Consider the following 12,727-nt stretch of genomic DNA (forward strand, 5'->3'; position numbering starts at 1 on the left):
TCTTTTTCTCTTTAAATCCTGTTTAAAACCCTTCCTTGAAAAACATTGATTTTGTATGGACTGCCGGGTCTGAAAAAAACCTTATTCAAACGATGAAAAATTAAAACCCATTGTCAGTTGTCACGGTTATTAATTTCATTGTCTACAATGAGAATAGATTGCTTTATCAGAATGTGAGTGTAATAAAAGTGTTAAATGTCCTGCCCATGATATTCGCACAATGTTTAAGATCCTCATTTTCTTCTTGAAATTTCTCAAATGGGATAGAAATAAGTTTATTCTTATTGGAACACCAACCCAGATAATGATGTCTCAGTAAGTGACATTAGCATTTCCCCTCTCATTAGACCATCTAGTGAACAGTTACTAATGTTTCTAAAAGTGCTGGAACTTATATTATTTTTTATTGGATCTTATGCAAGGTTACACTAAGAACATCAAATTTCTCTTTTTCACAAGCATCAGTGCACACACAGCATTAGAACTGCAATAGTATGAACAACACTGTATTCTTTTTCTGTATTTTGAATAGAAATAATATGTGCAAACTGCATTCGCACCCCGTTGCTTTCAATCAAGCTAATGCCATACCCCCGGCGAAAGTTACATCCCTTCATGCTATATATGCAAATGAAAAGTAGTAACACATTCTCAAAACAGCACTTTAGAAGAACCTTATGTAAAACTGACATAAAATAAAACAAGTATATGGTAAACATTAAGCAGTAGAAAATCTTTTGAATGAGATTCCAGGGTTCCTTACAGGTTGGCACAGCAGTGTGAATGGGTACATAAGGGCTTGTTTTGATAAGAGTTTTCTGGTTACAAAATAAATGTCTTTCATCTCACTGTCCATCTGCCATGATAATACTGTACTTGACACACTTAACCCAGGTTTTTCTAGGGTACATTACAATAAATGTTTAATAAAGGTACCCTGAGCAACACAGTATTTCAATTTTTTGGTAAAAAGGGTGAAAGTTCTCAAGCTGCTGGTGTATAGAATGGGCTAAATGATGAAAAGTCTTTATACAACACATCCGCTGTCCCACTGGACCTCCATGTGTCCTACAGTACAAGAAATCAAGCTGAAAAGGTCTGAAGAATCCCATATACAGTACACCCCTTTCAGGAGGATAACCTTTAAACCATGAAAAGAGTCCGGCTCTTATCTAGCCTGTTTTGTACACCTCTGACTGATATGAACATTGTGCGGCAGGGGTAATGACAATGTTGTGTGCCTCACATCATTTTTCCAATTGTAATGTTAGAGTCTTTAATACAAGACATTTCATATTAGGAGATTTATTTTATTAAGAAATCTGAAAACAAACTAATGCTTTCCACACACTTGTGGTGGCAATCTCAGAGGATTGAAATAAGGTTAGGAATTACAGTGTTTGCTTTGCCACAGACACGCTGTTTCCATCTTAATTGGATTAAATAGTATTCACTCCTGGGCTTTAAATTTAGATAATCAATTCATGTTTTATTAAATAAAACTCCCTGCTTGCAATTAGCACTCAAATGACAATCCACCTATTGGGGGATATCCACACTGCACTTACTACACATCTCTTTTGTGAAGATTACTGCTTCATGCAAGGTAAGGAGATACAGTATATAGAGAAAAAACAATAAAAAAATGAAGAAAAAATCTCACAATACAGAAAGGATCAAGAAAAGTGAAATAACAAAGTGCAAGCACAGGAGAGAAGGATATTAGAAAGTCCAGAAAATTACAATGTAGGCTAAAATAAATCATGAAATTTATGAATGATTTTTTTCAGTATTATCACAGCAAAGGATGAAATGCCAGAATACGATGAAAAGGAAAATATCAATGTATTAACATTTCACACAGGTATTTACAGTACCAAGATAAAAAAGTAAGATATTTCAATTTAAGAACAAAACAAACTTCCCTATTAAATAATATTAGCATACTGTAGAAGAGGCAGAAGTGTTCCAGTTAAGAAAATCTCCAGGACAGATGGTATTATATCAATTATACTAAAGGGAAGCAGTGATGTTATTCACTGGCCATTATCCAAACACTTCCTGCAGTCAATCAGGATGTGAGTAATATCCATTGACAAGATTGCTAATGTAGCACTCATCTATTTATAGGGTTGTCAAACCAACTAATTACAGTATATACTAATAAACCTGACTATTTTGTATCTATTTAAAGTCATGGAAATAATAATCAGAACCAAACTAAAGGTAAGATAACTCTAAGGGATAGTCAGTTTGGATTTGGGAAATGTACATCTTGCTCAATTAATTTGTCAAAGTCATTTTAACAAGCAACAAAATTAATGAACACAAACAATATGACATGATATATTCAGATTTTCAGAGGGCTTTTGAAAAAGCACAACACAAAACATGAAAATTCTGAAACTGCAAATAGTAGGCATACAAGGAAACTATGAATTAGAAACTTTTAATGACTGTAAACAGAGTAGACAAAAGGAGTAAATGCTCAAATTGTGGTGGTTAACTAAGTACCACATACAGTAGAACTATATTAGGACCACTGCTCTTTCTAATTTACATCAGTGACCTAAATTCCCATGTAGTTAGTAAACTAGTCATGTTTGTAGATGATTCCAAATTTGGAGAATTATCAAATACTGCAGAAACAACTGACATTTAGCATTGGAGAGTGGGCAAACTTCTGGCAGATGATATTTAATGTAAACAAGAGAAGGATGTTATATGGAAGAATAATAAACATAAACTATGAATGTAAAATGCAAAACTGAGTTTGAAGAAGATGGCTATGAAAAAGACAAATATCAATGGTGACATAATTTTCTTCTTTGACACAATGGGGATGCAATAAAAAGGTAAACAAGACACAAAGCTCAAAAATGTAGAATTTAAACAAAGGGATGTTGTGTTAAAATTGTACAATGTATAAGTAAGACCTCGTGCAGAACATTGTGTACCATATTGTCACAATGTTACAAAAAACAAATTGCTTCAGCAGTTTCAGTACGGATTTCATTTCATTACCTTCCTGAACCTAAAGGGATGTCCTTTACTGACAAGCTAAAAGAACTGAATGTATTAAGTCTTGAACAGCAAAAACTAGAAAGCAACCTGATTCAAGTCCTGTATGTACAGTATATTTGACCAAGCATCGACAAAGTCAAACTGCTGGAGTTCTTCAACAGTGTGACATGAACTAGAGGATGTAAATGGAAACTCAGGGAAGTACATTTAAAAGTGAGAACAGGATTCTCTTTTTTTTACACAAAGGATTGCAGGAGTCTGAAAGAAGCTATCTAGCCTTGCTAGAGAAGCCAACATAATACCCTAACATCTTTCAAGAGATGTCTGAATGAGATTCACAACCAAACTATTAGTGTCCAGCACATGAAAAAGTAATGTCGTCTTCTTTTGTGCAACTTTCTTTTCCAAGGCATCAGCATTTCAAATCAAATCAAATCAAAGTTTATTTATCAAATGCACAACAATACGGTGTGCAGCAGTATTTGCTGGCAATGAAATGTCTTTTTCTGCGAGCTCACAAAAATTACAAGAAACAGAAAAATCACGAAAATTCACAAAAATCACAAAAATTCACAAAAACACAAAAATCACAAAATTGAGGTTACATTTTTGAAATTGAATAAAACTCAATGTGAGTAGAGCTGTTATGTATCCTTGGTGTGTGCAATATATACATGTAGTGCAGTTATGCTGAATATAGTGAGAATTGTGTGTCCATGTAGCCGTTACAGGTGATTTCCTAAGGAGCTACAGGTTGGCTATTTAGTAGTCTTATTGCCTGGAGGTAGAAGCTGATCCGTAGTCTGTTGGACTTGGACCGAATGCTTTGGTACCGTTTACCGGACGGTAGGAGGGAAAACAGTTTGTGACTGGGATGACTGGGGCCCTTGAGAATGGACCTGGCCTTCTTCAGACATCTAGCTGAGTAGATCTCCTGGATGCTTGGTAGCTCACAGCTGGTGATAAGCTGCGCTGACTTCACCACCCTCTGCAATACTTTGCGATCCAGTGCGGAGCAGCTCCCATACCAGGCAGTGATGCAACCAGTCAGGATGCTCTCAATAGTGCGGTCAATTTAAGGGTCAATTTAATTTAAGGGTCACCCAACTCACAAAAAGTCATATCCATATGTCTATAAATAGTTGCTTGTTGCTAGTTGTTTGATATACTTAAAAATTAACAAAGCCATCCACAAACAAATCTCTGAGTACCACTCACTTTAAAATCTGTGTAAATCTAATCTTAATCAGTCTTCATTTGAACCTTCAGCCAACCACCAGCTTTGCTCCTTTACAGATTGAGAGTTCTCTGATCCCACCATTTTATTTCTCTGAGCAAAGCTCTGGGCTACTTAAATGCGTCAGGTTATGTTCAAGTTCTCCAGAATGTCGGTCTTGTTTGGTAAAAGCTTAGTGGGGGTCTCTCTGGAATGGCAGATGATCAAACATATGTTAATTGAGCTTCTTTCCACATAGCAGCTGTGATTTTAACCTGTGAACTACAGATTATTTGATCCTTACTAGTCATATGCCACTTAACTAGGAGTTTTAACAGAAACCTACTGTATTTATGTTTCAGTACAATAAAGGAATCAAGGTGATCGCATTACCTGAGAAATATTTTCGATGTTCTGTTTTAAAAGAATCATCAGCTTTAGGTACTGTATATGCCGCTAGGAAACAATATCGGCTTTTAAAGGCTTACTTTTAATAATAATTCCTGGCATGTATAGAATGTTTTTCATTACAAAGTGTTCCACACACACACAAGGGGATTCACTTCCTCTACCAATGAGGTGCAACACCCGCCTGGGTGATACTCAGCAGCCATATGCCCAGCTGCACAACAGATTAGGCAAGTGAGAAATTGCTTTATCAATGCAAATAAGGGAGACATTTACAACAAATAGGCAAGGTTTACCCAGGACACTAAGGCTAACACCACTAGTCTTTTGAAATGTGCCATGGGATCCTTAATGACACAGTATTTAGATCCCCGGTTTAAACATTTCATCTGAAGGACAGTCACCATACTTTGACACAGGCTTAAAAACTGTGGTCCAGAAGAAAGACTGCCACCTATTGTTCCATCAGCACCACTTAGTGCAACAACTTGGATTTCCCTGGAGGTCTCCCATCCCAGTACTGACCAGGCCCATCCTTGCATGGCATTTGAGATCAGGTTATAATTTGGTAGCAATGCTGTTTCCAACACCAAAAGTACAGTCTCAGTTATACAGAAGAATTAATTCCAATTAAACGCTCATGTTTTAACCTATATCTGAGAAGACTTCAATCACAAGTTTCCTACATTCTTGTTAAGTGGTTGTATTGTGTATAATAAAGCCCTTGACTGCTCAATGCATTACCTGTGAGATCGTAAGTGGGCCAGGAGCCTAGCTCGCATGCCCTACAGGTGTATTCATCAAAGACAAATTCATTGTCTTTACAGGGTGTACAGGTCCAGCAGCAGCTCACTTCACCCTTGCGGATCACCTAGGGGGGAAATCAAAGGCAGCTTGAGACAGCAGTGTAGCACCATGCCTTTGCCTCATTATCAGCTCACTGACTTTGCTGTGTACAGTATGTAAGAAAGAGACCAAAGCAGAAGAGCTACAGAACATACCAGTTTCTCCACCACTGGGGCAATACTGTAGAAATAAGTATTACAGGAGTCTAATAACAATAAAAGCTAGTGTTTAAACAGCATTTATATAAACAAACTTTAAATAAAGTTTAGCATGCAAAAAACTGAGAGGAAATGCATTGTGGCAATTACTCAACTTTTACAAGCCACACATGAATAAATATGCATCACCTTACCTTTATTTGACCCTTATCACAAGGCTCACTGCAGACAGACTTCATAATTGTATTTTTATTTGCCCAGATTTCAGCATCATCTATTTTCAGTCCACTATTGTCCCAGCTCCCCACATTGATGTAGTCATAGTAGTCCTTTCCCATTTTCTTAAAATTCATTATCTCATACCTATGATATGAAAGTGTGACATTAGTTTTCCTTGAAGATAATGGAGATTGATACACAAAAGATGCTATGCAAAAGATGTAGGATATTAAATTATCTTTTAACGTGCTGGTAGGTTGATACACCATCTGAATTCTTAAGACAAGAATCTGACTTATTACTCTTTACAGTATATAAAAATCATAAAGGTTATTCATACAGAAATGATAAATGTCCTTAATTTTATTAGCACATTGATTTAGATATTTAAATATTGGCATTAAATTTCCTTATAATTCATTTGAAAATCCTTTTTGCATACTTAAAAACAATATGCTAATGATATCAAAACAAGACAAGCAATGTCTGCTAGCTCAGCAAAGTGACATTCACCTTCCTGGTGAATCTCCATTCTCATCAAACAAGATGCCTTCCCCAGAGACCCCTGTGAAATTGGTTTTCATCAGGAAGTCCAACAGTTTTCTGCCATCTATGGGTTTCATGGCATCACAGAGACCAGCATAACCAGGACACAGGGCCTGCTGCATATTGTGCAGACCATAAGCCATGGAGTAGATAGCATTGATGACAAAACCCATTTTGGTGTCTTGGACGTAGTGTTGTCTTAAAGACTCTTTCTCTGTGGAGAGAAGAATAAAAACACAGCATTAGAAAGATTCCAAATGTCAGAAGACATGATGTAAAATAGATGTCTTTAGCAACACTTGAATTAACTTGCTTGTTTTACTTTCGATAGCATGAAAAAAAACTGATGAGAACACCAACAGACATTTGTTTAATTATGAATAAATTCATGTTTAAAACAATGGAGGGATAAATAAATTAGAAAGGATCCATGTTCCTCTATGGTGAATAAATATTAGCTGAAATATTAAAAAATATTTTTTCCACACATAAATGAAGATGAAAAATAGATATGACAGTAATACATTTAACATAATTATAAAACAGCTTCTTCTATCAAACACTCATAAAGTATAACAGACAAGGAAGGAAATCTAATCTTATTCAGGCTTTTGTACCAGTAGTACAGTGCATTCAATTTTCTCAATGACAGTCCAGGGAATTACCGTGTACGAATACTACACTATGTATTACTGATGAAAAAGAAAAACACAACATCTGCAAAGTTACTGATAATTTGTTCAGTATAAATTAGCCTGGAGGAACCTTTCACAATTCTGAAGGATCAAAATAGTTCCTGCATAATTTTCTATGATGTGGATTTCTAACTGTGTTTCTAACTGTGGATTTTTAAAACAATCTCTCTCCATATATAAATATTGCACATTTTTTAATTTACATCTATGTTCTTCTTTAGGAGTAGTTCAGGAGTATCTTTTTTTTAAAAAAATGTGGGGGCTCTCCTGGCTATAAAAGCAAATTGCAGCATTTCATCCCTGAAGATTCAGAGATGGTATTGCAGTCGCTAATTTTACATTAGTCACAGAAAAATACACAAATAACAATCGCAAGCAAACTTTCATGAGTGTATTTTCTTCAACAATCCATACTTTGTGGTACTGTATTTATTGAACTTAGAATTATAGTTTTACTGACAGAAATTATTTTCTTATTGCACAAAGGTTTGTGGGGGTCTGGAAAAAGCTAGCTTAGATTTTCTGTTCTTGGAAGAAATAGATGAATGAGATCCTTCGATTAATTAGCTACTAATGACCAAAAAAAGCTTGATGGGCCAAAATACCTTCACTTGTTTGTAGCTTTTTTATGTTCTTAAGTGTCTGATGGCAGATAGTCTAAAAATTAAGTTTTCTTGGGACTTAAAAATACAGTACCTGTATATAGGATAGTTGGTAGAAAAGGAATAAATAATGTGTAGAATAAAATGTTTGTCCCTGCTACAAGTTTATGTAAACCATTTCTCTAACACAACATATGTGAAAATAATGTGAACAGACACTTAAAAATGAGATATTTTCGTTTATTTAATTTTTTTTAATCTTTCAAAGACACTTGTTTTAATCTGCTGTAAGTGGAAATGTATCAGTAAAGTGTTTCCAAAGCACGGTTTCCGCAAAGGGTAAAATGAGTTCTTGTTCCTGGGCATGTTCCTGAATAATGTAACCACTAGCAAACATCATAACACGAAAAACATTTATTGTGCAATTATTTAGGCAAAAAAGTAGTTCCATTTGAATCTACTGTATGTGAGCTACCATGTGATTGCTCAAGATGATCACAGTATAAATGGATTTGCATCATAGGCTCTATTACAACAACCTGTTACCTAGATCCATTAAAAAAATGCAATATTCATATTTTTTACTTTAAAAAAGTTTCAATTACTATAATGCACTTTGTGTAGTGTTTTTAAATTAAATAAAACAAAAACATGTTCAATCTATTATTCAATTTCGGAAATTACATTTCTTTTCAAAGAGTGTCATCTGTGCAATAGCCTTTGAACCAGTGTTCATAGGTAACTTTGTAAATGAATGGTATAAGAGACACTGCATTCAGAAATAAAAGGTTTTATGTTACAATGAATGTTGGAAATATTTCTGAATAAATCAATTTGCAAAATGAGCCACCTCTATAATGGGACTTGGGGATGCTTGTAGCTCGATAACACAGTAACCTAAATGAGATGCGTCTCGTTTCAGACAATGATAAAACACAGAAGCCTCAGAAGGCTTACCTTCCATAATTAACATGAAAATAGAAAAGCAGGAGGGTTTATTGAACAGGTTTCTTGTTGGTGTTTTTAATGAAATTTAAAAATGCAAAAGCATAACAGCCCACGGGACTGAATGACCAGATGTCCTGCCTCACTAACATTTCAAACACATTCTGTCTTTAGAGATGCCGGATGCTTCCCTGAGGTTTATACGCTGTACAGAAAGTGATGTAAGACACCAGAGTCTGCCAGCTTACTGGTACAGGTGCGGTTGTATTTGGTATTCTCCTGTGGGTGACCCTTGAGGCGACACTGAAACCGATGCTGCCAGAATTCGGGAAACCAGGGGTTCCGAAGGTTTATGTCTGGCTTCAGCTTCAGGTAATAGTCATCGAACCACTTGACATCCGCAGACTGCAGCTTGATGGTTATGCCCCCAGAAGCCTCCCTGCTGTATCCATCGGTGACGTCATAGCGGTCAGCCCAGCCATCGCTGCAGGGGAAACAAGGAGGAAATCATACTCTGGAACAGTCCATTTCATAAGAAAAACACTGGACATGGCCAAGGCAAGAGGCTTAATAACATTATAAGGCAATACTGAAATAGATAAGTTTGGAAATCAGAGTAAGTGTAACTCAGGCTACATTAAAGGAGCATTTTCTCTCTTTCCAAAATCACTATTTTTTTATTTTTTATGGTGATTGAGTTACAATAACAAAGCCTGTGTCCTGTCTTAAAGCAGTGATGGAAAACAGTATGAGAGAGCATTTAATTTAAAATTCGGATGTGTATATTTTAATTTATATAACATAAATAATTGCTTTTAGAATGTCATAATCTTTGATTATGAGTGAAAACATTAGACAAAGGCGGCAGAATCATCTCGTAATTCAAGAACAAAACAACAACCACAGGAAAATAATTTATGCTACTTCAGAAATTTCATTTGCTTAACATTCTCACAGCAGACTGTAAGTCTCCATTAAAATTATAATCGTTTTCTGTCTTAATTATAAATGACTTCATAAGGCTGGAAAAAACTAATCTATATAATATTAAATGTCTTATAAATATAAATAGCATGTTTTAACTTATTTAACCTAGCAATGACATTGCAAGAGAAGATTTTAAACTGCCCTTTAAAAGGTTACAGCTATGTTTGCTCATAAAAGGGATGACATGTCAAAAGTTTTGTACTAGTCACATCAGTGGAAGACAAGGATAAAATCTCTTTGAACCAGTTACAGTATCAAACATATCTTTTTTAGTTCTTTGTTGTACTATAAACTGCTCGACCTGCAGATAATTTTGTCACTAAACTAAGTTTTCTTCTGGGTGTTATTTCATTCATCTTTTCAAGTCTCAATCATTTTAAACTCGTGAAGTCTTGAGATAAAAAAAAACAAGGAAAGGAAAAAAGGTAGTTCAGAAAACCCCCTAAAGATCTTCAAGTGCAGTTATAAAATCACTTTAAAGGACGGAAACAAAAAATGCCGCAAAAGTGATGAGCACTGTGAGTCATGATGATGCATGCTACATCAAAATGTCTTCTGTGTGTTGCCTTCTTTCATACCCCAGGGAAACAGGAAATCTTTGGTGGCATCTAGAAAGTTCGGGTGCTTCCATAAGAATTTTTGTTATATAATTTAGTATAACTAAATTTCATGCTCTTCAAATTTATGAGCACTTCACTTAAGAAAGGTATATTTATGAATTTACATGTAGATATAAGGCTGTCTAAGATATAAGATGTAATAATTTCATTGATAAGTTGAGAAAAGATTCATATTTTATAGGCAATCCATTAGATTTCTGAAAATTCTGTGTATTTTAAATCTTTGTGGCCACTTATAATGTAGTACTCTTTCTAGGTATAATATTTCCTGGTGTCATGTTGCTCTGGTGTAACACCCATAATTATTAAGAGAAAAGGAAAGATTTTAAGAAGGCAGATTAAAAAACCCCAAACGAATTGTTTTTGCTTTTCTCTGCATTTAAAATAAAAACTGGAAATGAACTGACGAATGATGAAGCTACACAAATTCACACAGGCTGAAATAAGAATAATACTTCATGATCACAAAGACAGAAAACAAAGTAAGAAAGTAAGCAGCAAGAGAACCGCTGAAAATCTAACTTTCTTCAAAATGTTGAAAATAAATTAATTTTCATTCCAAGGAATCTCATATTTTTATCATAAACCTCATGTGTCCATGACTATGATATCTAAGAAGACTTCACCAGCCAAGGGCAAAGCATGCAAAACCTGATCTATATTATTGTGAAATGATAGGACTTTTATTGGAACAATCCACTTTCTTAAAACAGCATTTGATTTGCTTATAAGAGTACAGATCCTAAATAAACTGTGAACACAAAATATATTTCTGTAATCCCTAGGGGGCCTGAATATGGCAGCAGAAGAACTTTAACAGAGAAAGCAGATGAAACACAACATGAATTATTAATTATTAAATATTACCCCTTTAAAAACTGTTCTATTTCATTTTGAGGTGTAAATTATATTAATGAAGAAATTTCACTATTATTGTTGTATTATTGCATTTTAAATAAAACAAACACTCCTGCCTAAAGGTAAGCAAGACCTCTATAGATCAATGCAAGATGCATGATTACTGTACCTTCTGTAGTAAAACAGATGCTGTTTTCTCAATATGCTTGGTTCCAGAGTCATCCTAAATGTAATATTGTTGGCAAACTATTACTCATGTACAGGATGTGGCTTTGTGCTGAGCAACATCTCTAAAAGTTTCATATCCATGAACAGAAACGTCTAATACATTTTGATCATAAAGCTACCATACAGCATATACACAAACAATGGCACTGTAAATATACCTGAATGGCATTATACTATATCAGGAATATTAGTTATATTAGTCAGAAATGGTGTTATTGTAAAGGGTATAGTTGGATAAAAGGAAGCAATGGAATGTGATTTCCAACATTTACAGTAGGCTGATAGCTGTCTTCACACAAAAGCAGGCTTATCCTTTTAAGTTTCTTCATAATTCCCCTGTGCATTAAATAGGATAGCAAGTGAACATTGTATCACCACCTCACTTTGATTCTTATAGGAAAGCTTCTACTCTCCTTTGGGACTTTCAAGGCCTATGCCTGTTTGATAACCTAATCTTTATCTGTTCCCTTGTCATAACACTGTGGATACCAACTGAAGACGTAACTGAAGTGATTTAATCTGCTGCATAAATACAGTGTATTATATAACCATAATACAGGTTGTGTCTCCAACTTTTACTTCATTCATTAATTTAAATGAAAATTAAGACCTTTAATGTTTGATACTGAAGTTTGTTCTGTTACATTTTATTTCCAAAACAGTGAATTTGTGCTTTTAATGAACCTTTGTCTTGAGAGAGATTATGATTATGATTATTTTATTATTACATTTCAAAAGTCCACTTCAGAATTTACATATGCATAAACATAAATTCAATGACTTGTAGTGATTGCTTTTGAAGTAAGTTGTGCAGTTGTGCCATGGTCATCTTTATATAAGTACATATACTGTAGATTGCACACACTATTCATATACACATACAGCACTTGCTAGCATGATTCATACCCCAAAAGAAATATGAAGGAAAAATATTGCATAACAGAAAGACATACAGATGTGTCCTGCTGAAAAAAAAATCCTACTGTGATCTTAATGGCATTACACATAGCAAAGTCATGTTTGTCATCAATAATTAATGTAAGGTCTGGAAAACATGATATAAACATGAAACTACAGTAAATACCCCTGTAGCATGCTTTAAGGTTCAGGCAGTTTTGCGGGGGGAATTTCGATCATTCCTTCAGGCAGAATTGCTCGAGGTCCTTCAGAACATTTGGTTTCTGTTTGTGAACTGCCTTCTTGAGCTCAAACCACAGATGTTCCTTTGAATTGATGTCTAAAGATGTACTGTAGCTTTGCAAAATCACATTGCCCCTTTTTTGTGGTTTGCTCTCAAAAAAAGAGGCTTTTTCTTCTTTGCAACCTGTTCATGAACGACACATTGATGCAGGCGACTTAGAATGGTAGTTTTTGA

The 12,727-nt window shown here is 34.9% G+C and overlaps 1 protein-coding gene across 2 annotated transcripts in view; it reads right to left on the bottom strand.

Annotated features, from left to right (window-relative positions):
- The window catches only part of grm5b (glutamate receptor, metabotropic 5b), an 89,562-nt gene that overhangs the window by 14,370 nt on the left and 62,465 nt on the right, over positions 1–12,727 (bottom strand). For both annotated transcript variants that reach the window (XM_088639222.1, XM_088639223.1), the window contains exons 4-7: positions 8,908–9,143; positions 6,385–6,631; positions 5,847–6,015; positions 5,393–5,519 (exon numbers count right to left, since the gene is read on the bottom strand). In XM_088639222.1, the coding sequence (XP_088495348.1) occupies positions 5,393–5,519; positions 5,847–6,015; positions 6,385–6,631; positions 8,908–9,143 (779 nt within the window). The remainder of the gene's footprint in view (positions 1–5,392; positions 5,520–5,846; positions 6,016–6,384; positions 6,632–8,907; positions 9,144–12,727) is intronic.

Source organism: Lepisosteus platostomus, chromosome 7 (assembly GCF_059453375.1).
Source record: "Lepisosteus platostomus isolate fLepPlt1 chromosome 7, fLepPlt1.hap1, whole genome shotgun sequence".
In the NCBI taxonomy this organism is placed as follows: domain Eukaryota; kingdom Metazoa; phylum Chordata; class Actinopteri; order Semionotiformes; family Lepisosteidae; genus Lepisosteus; species Lepisosteus platostomus.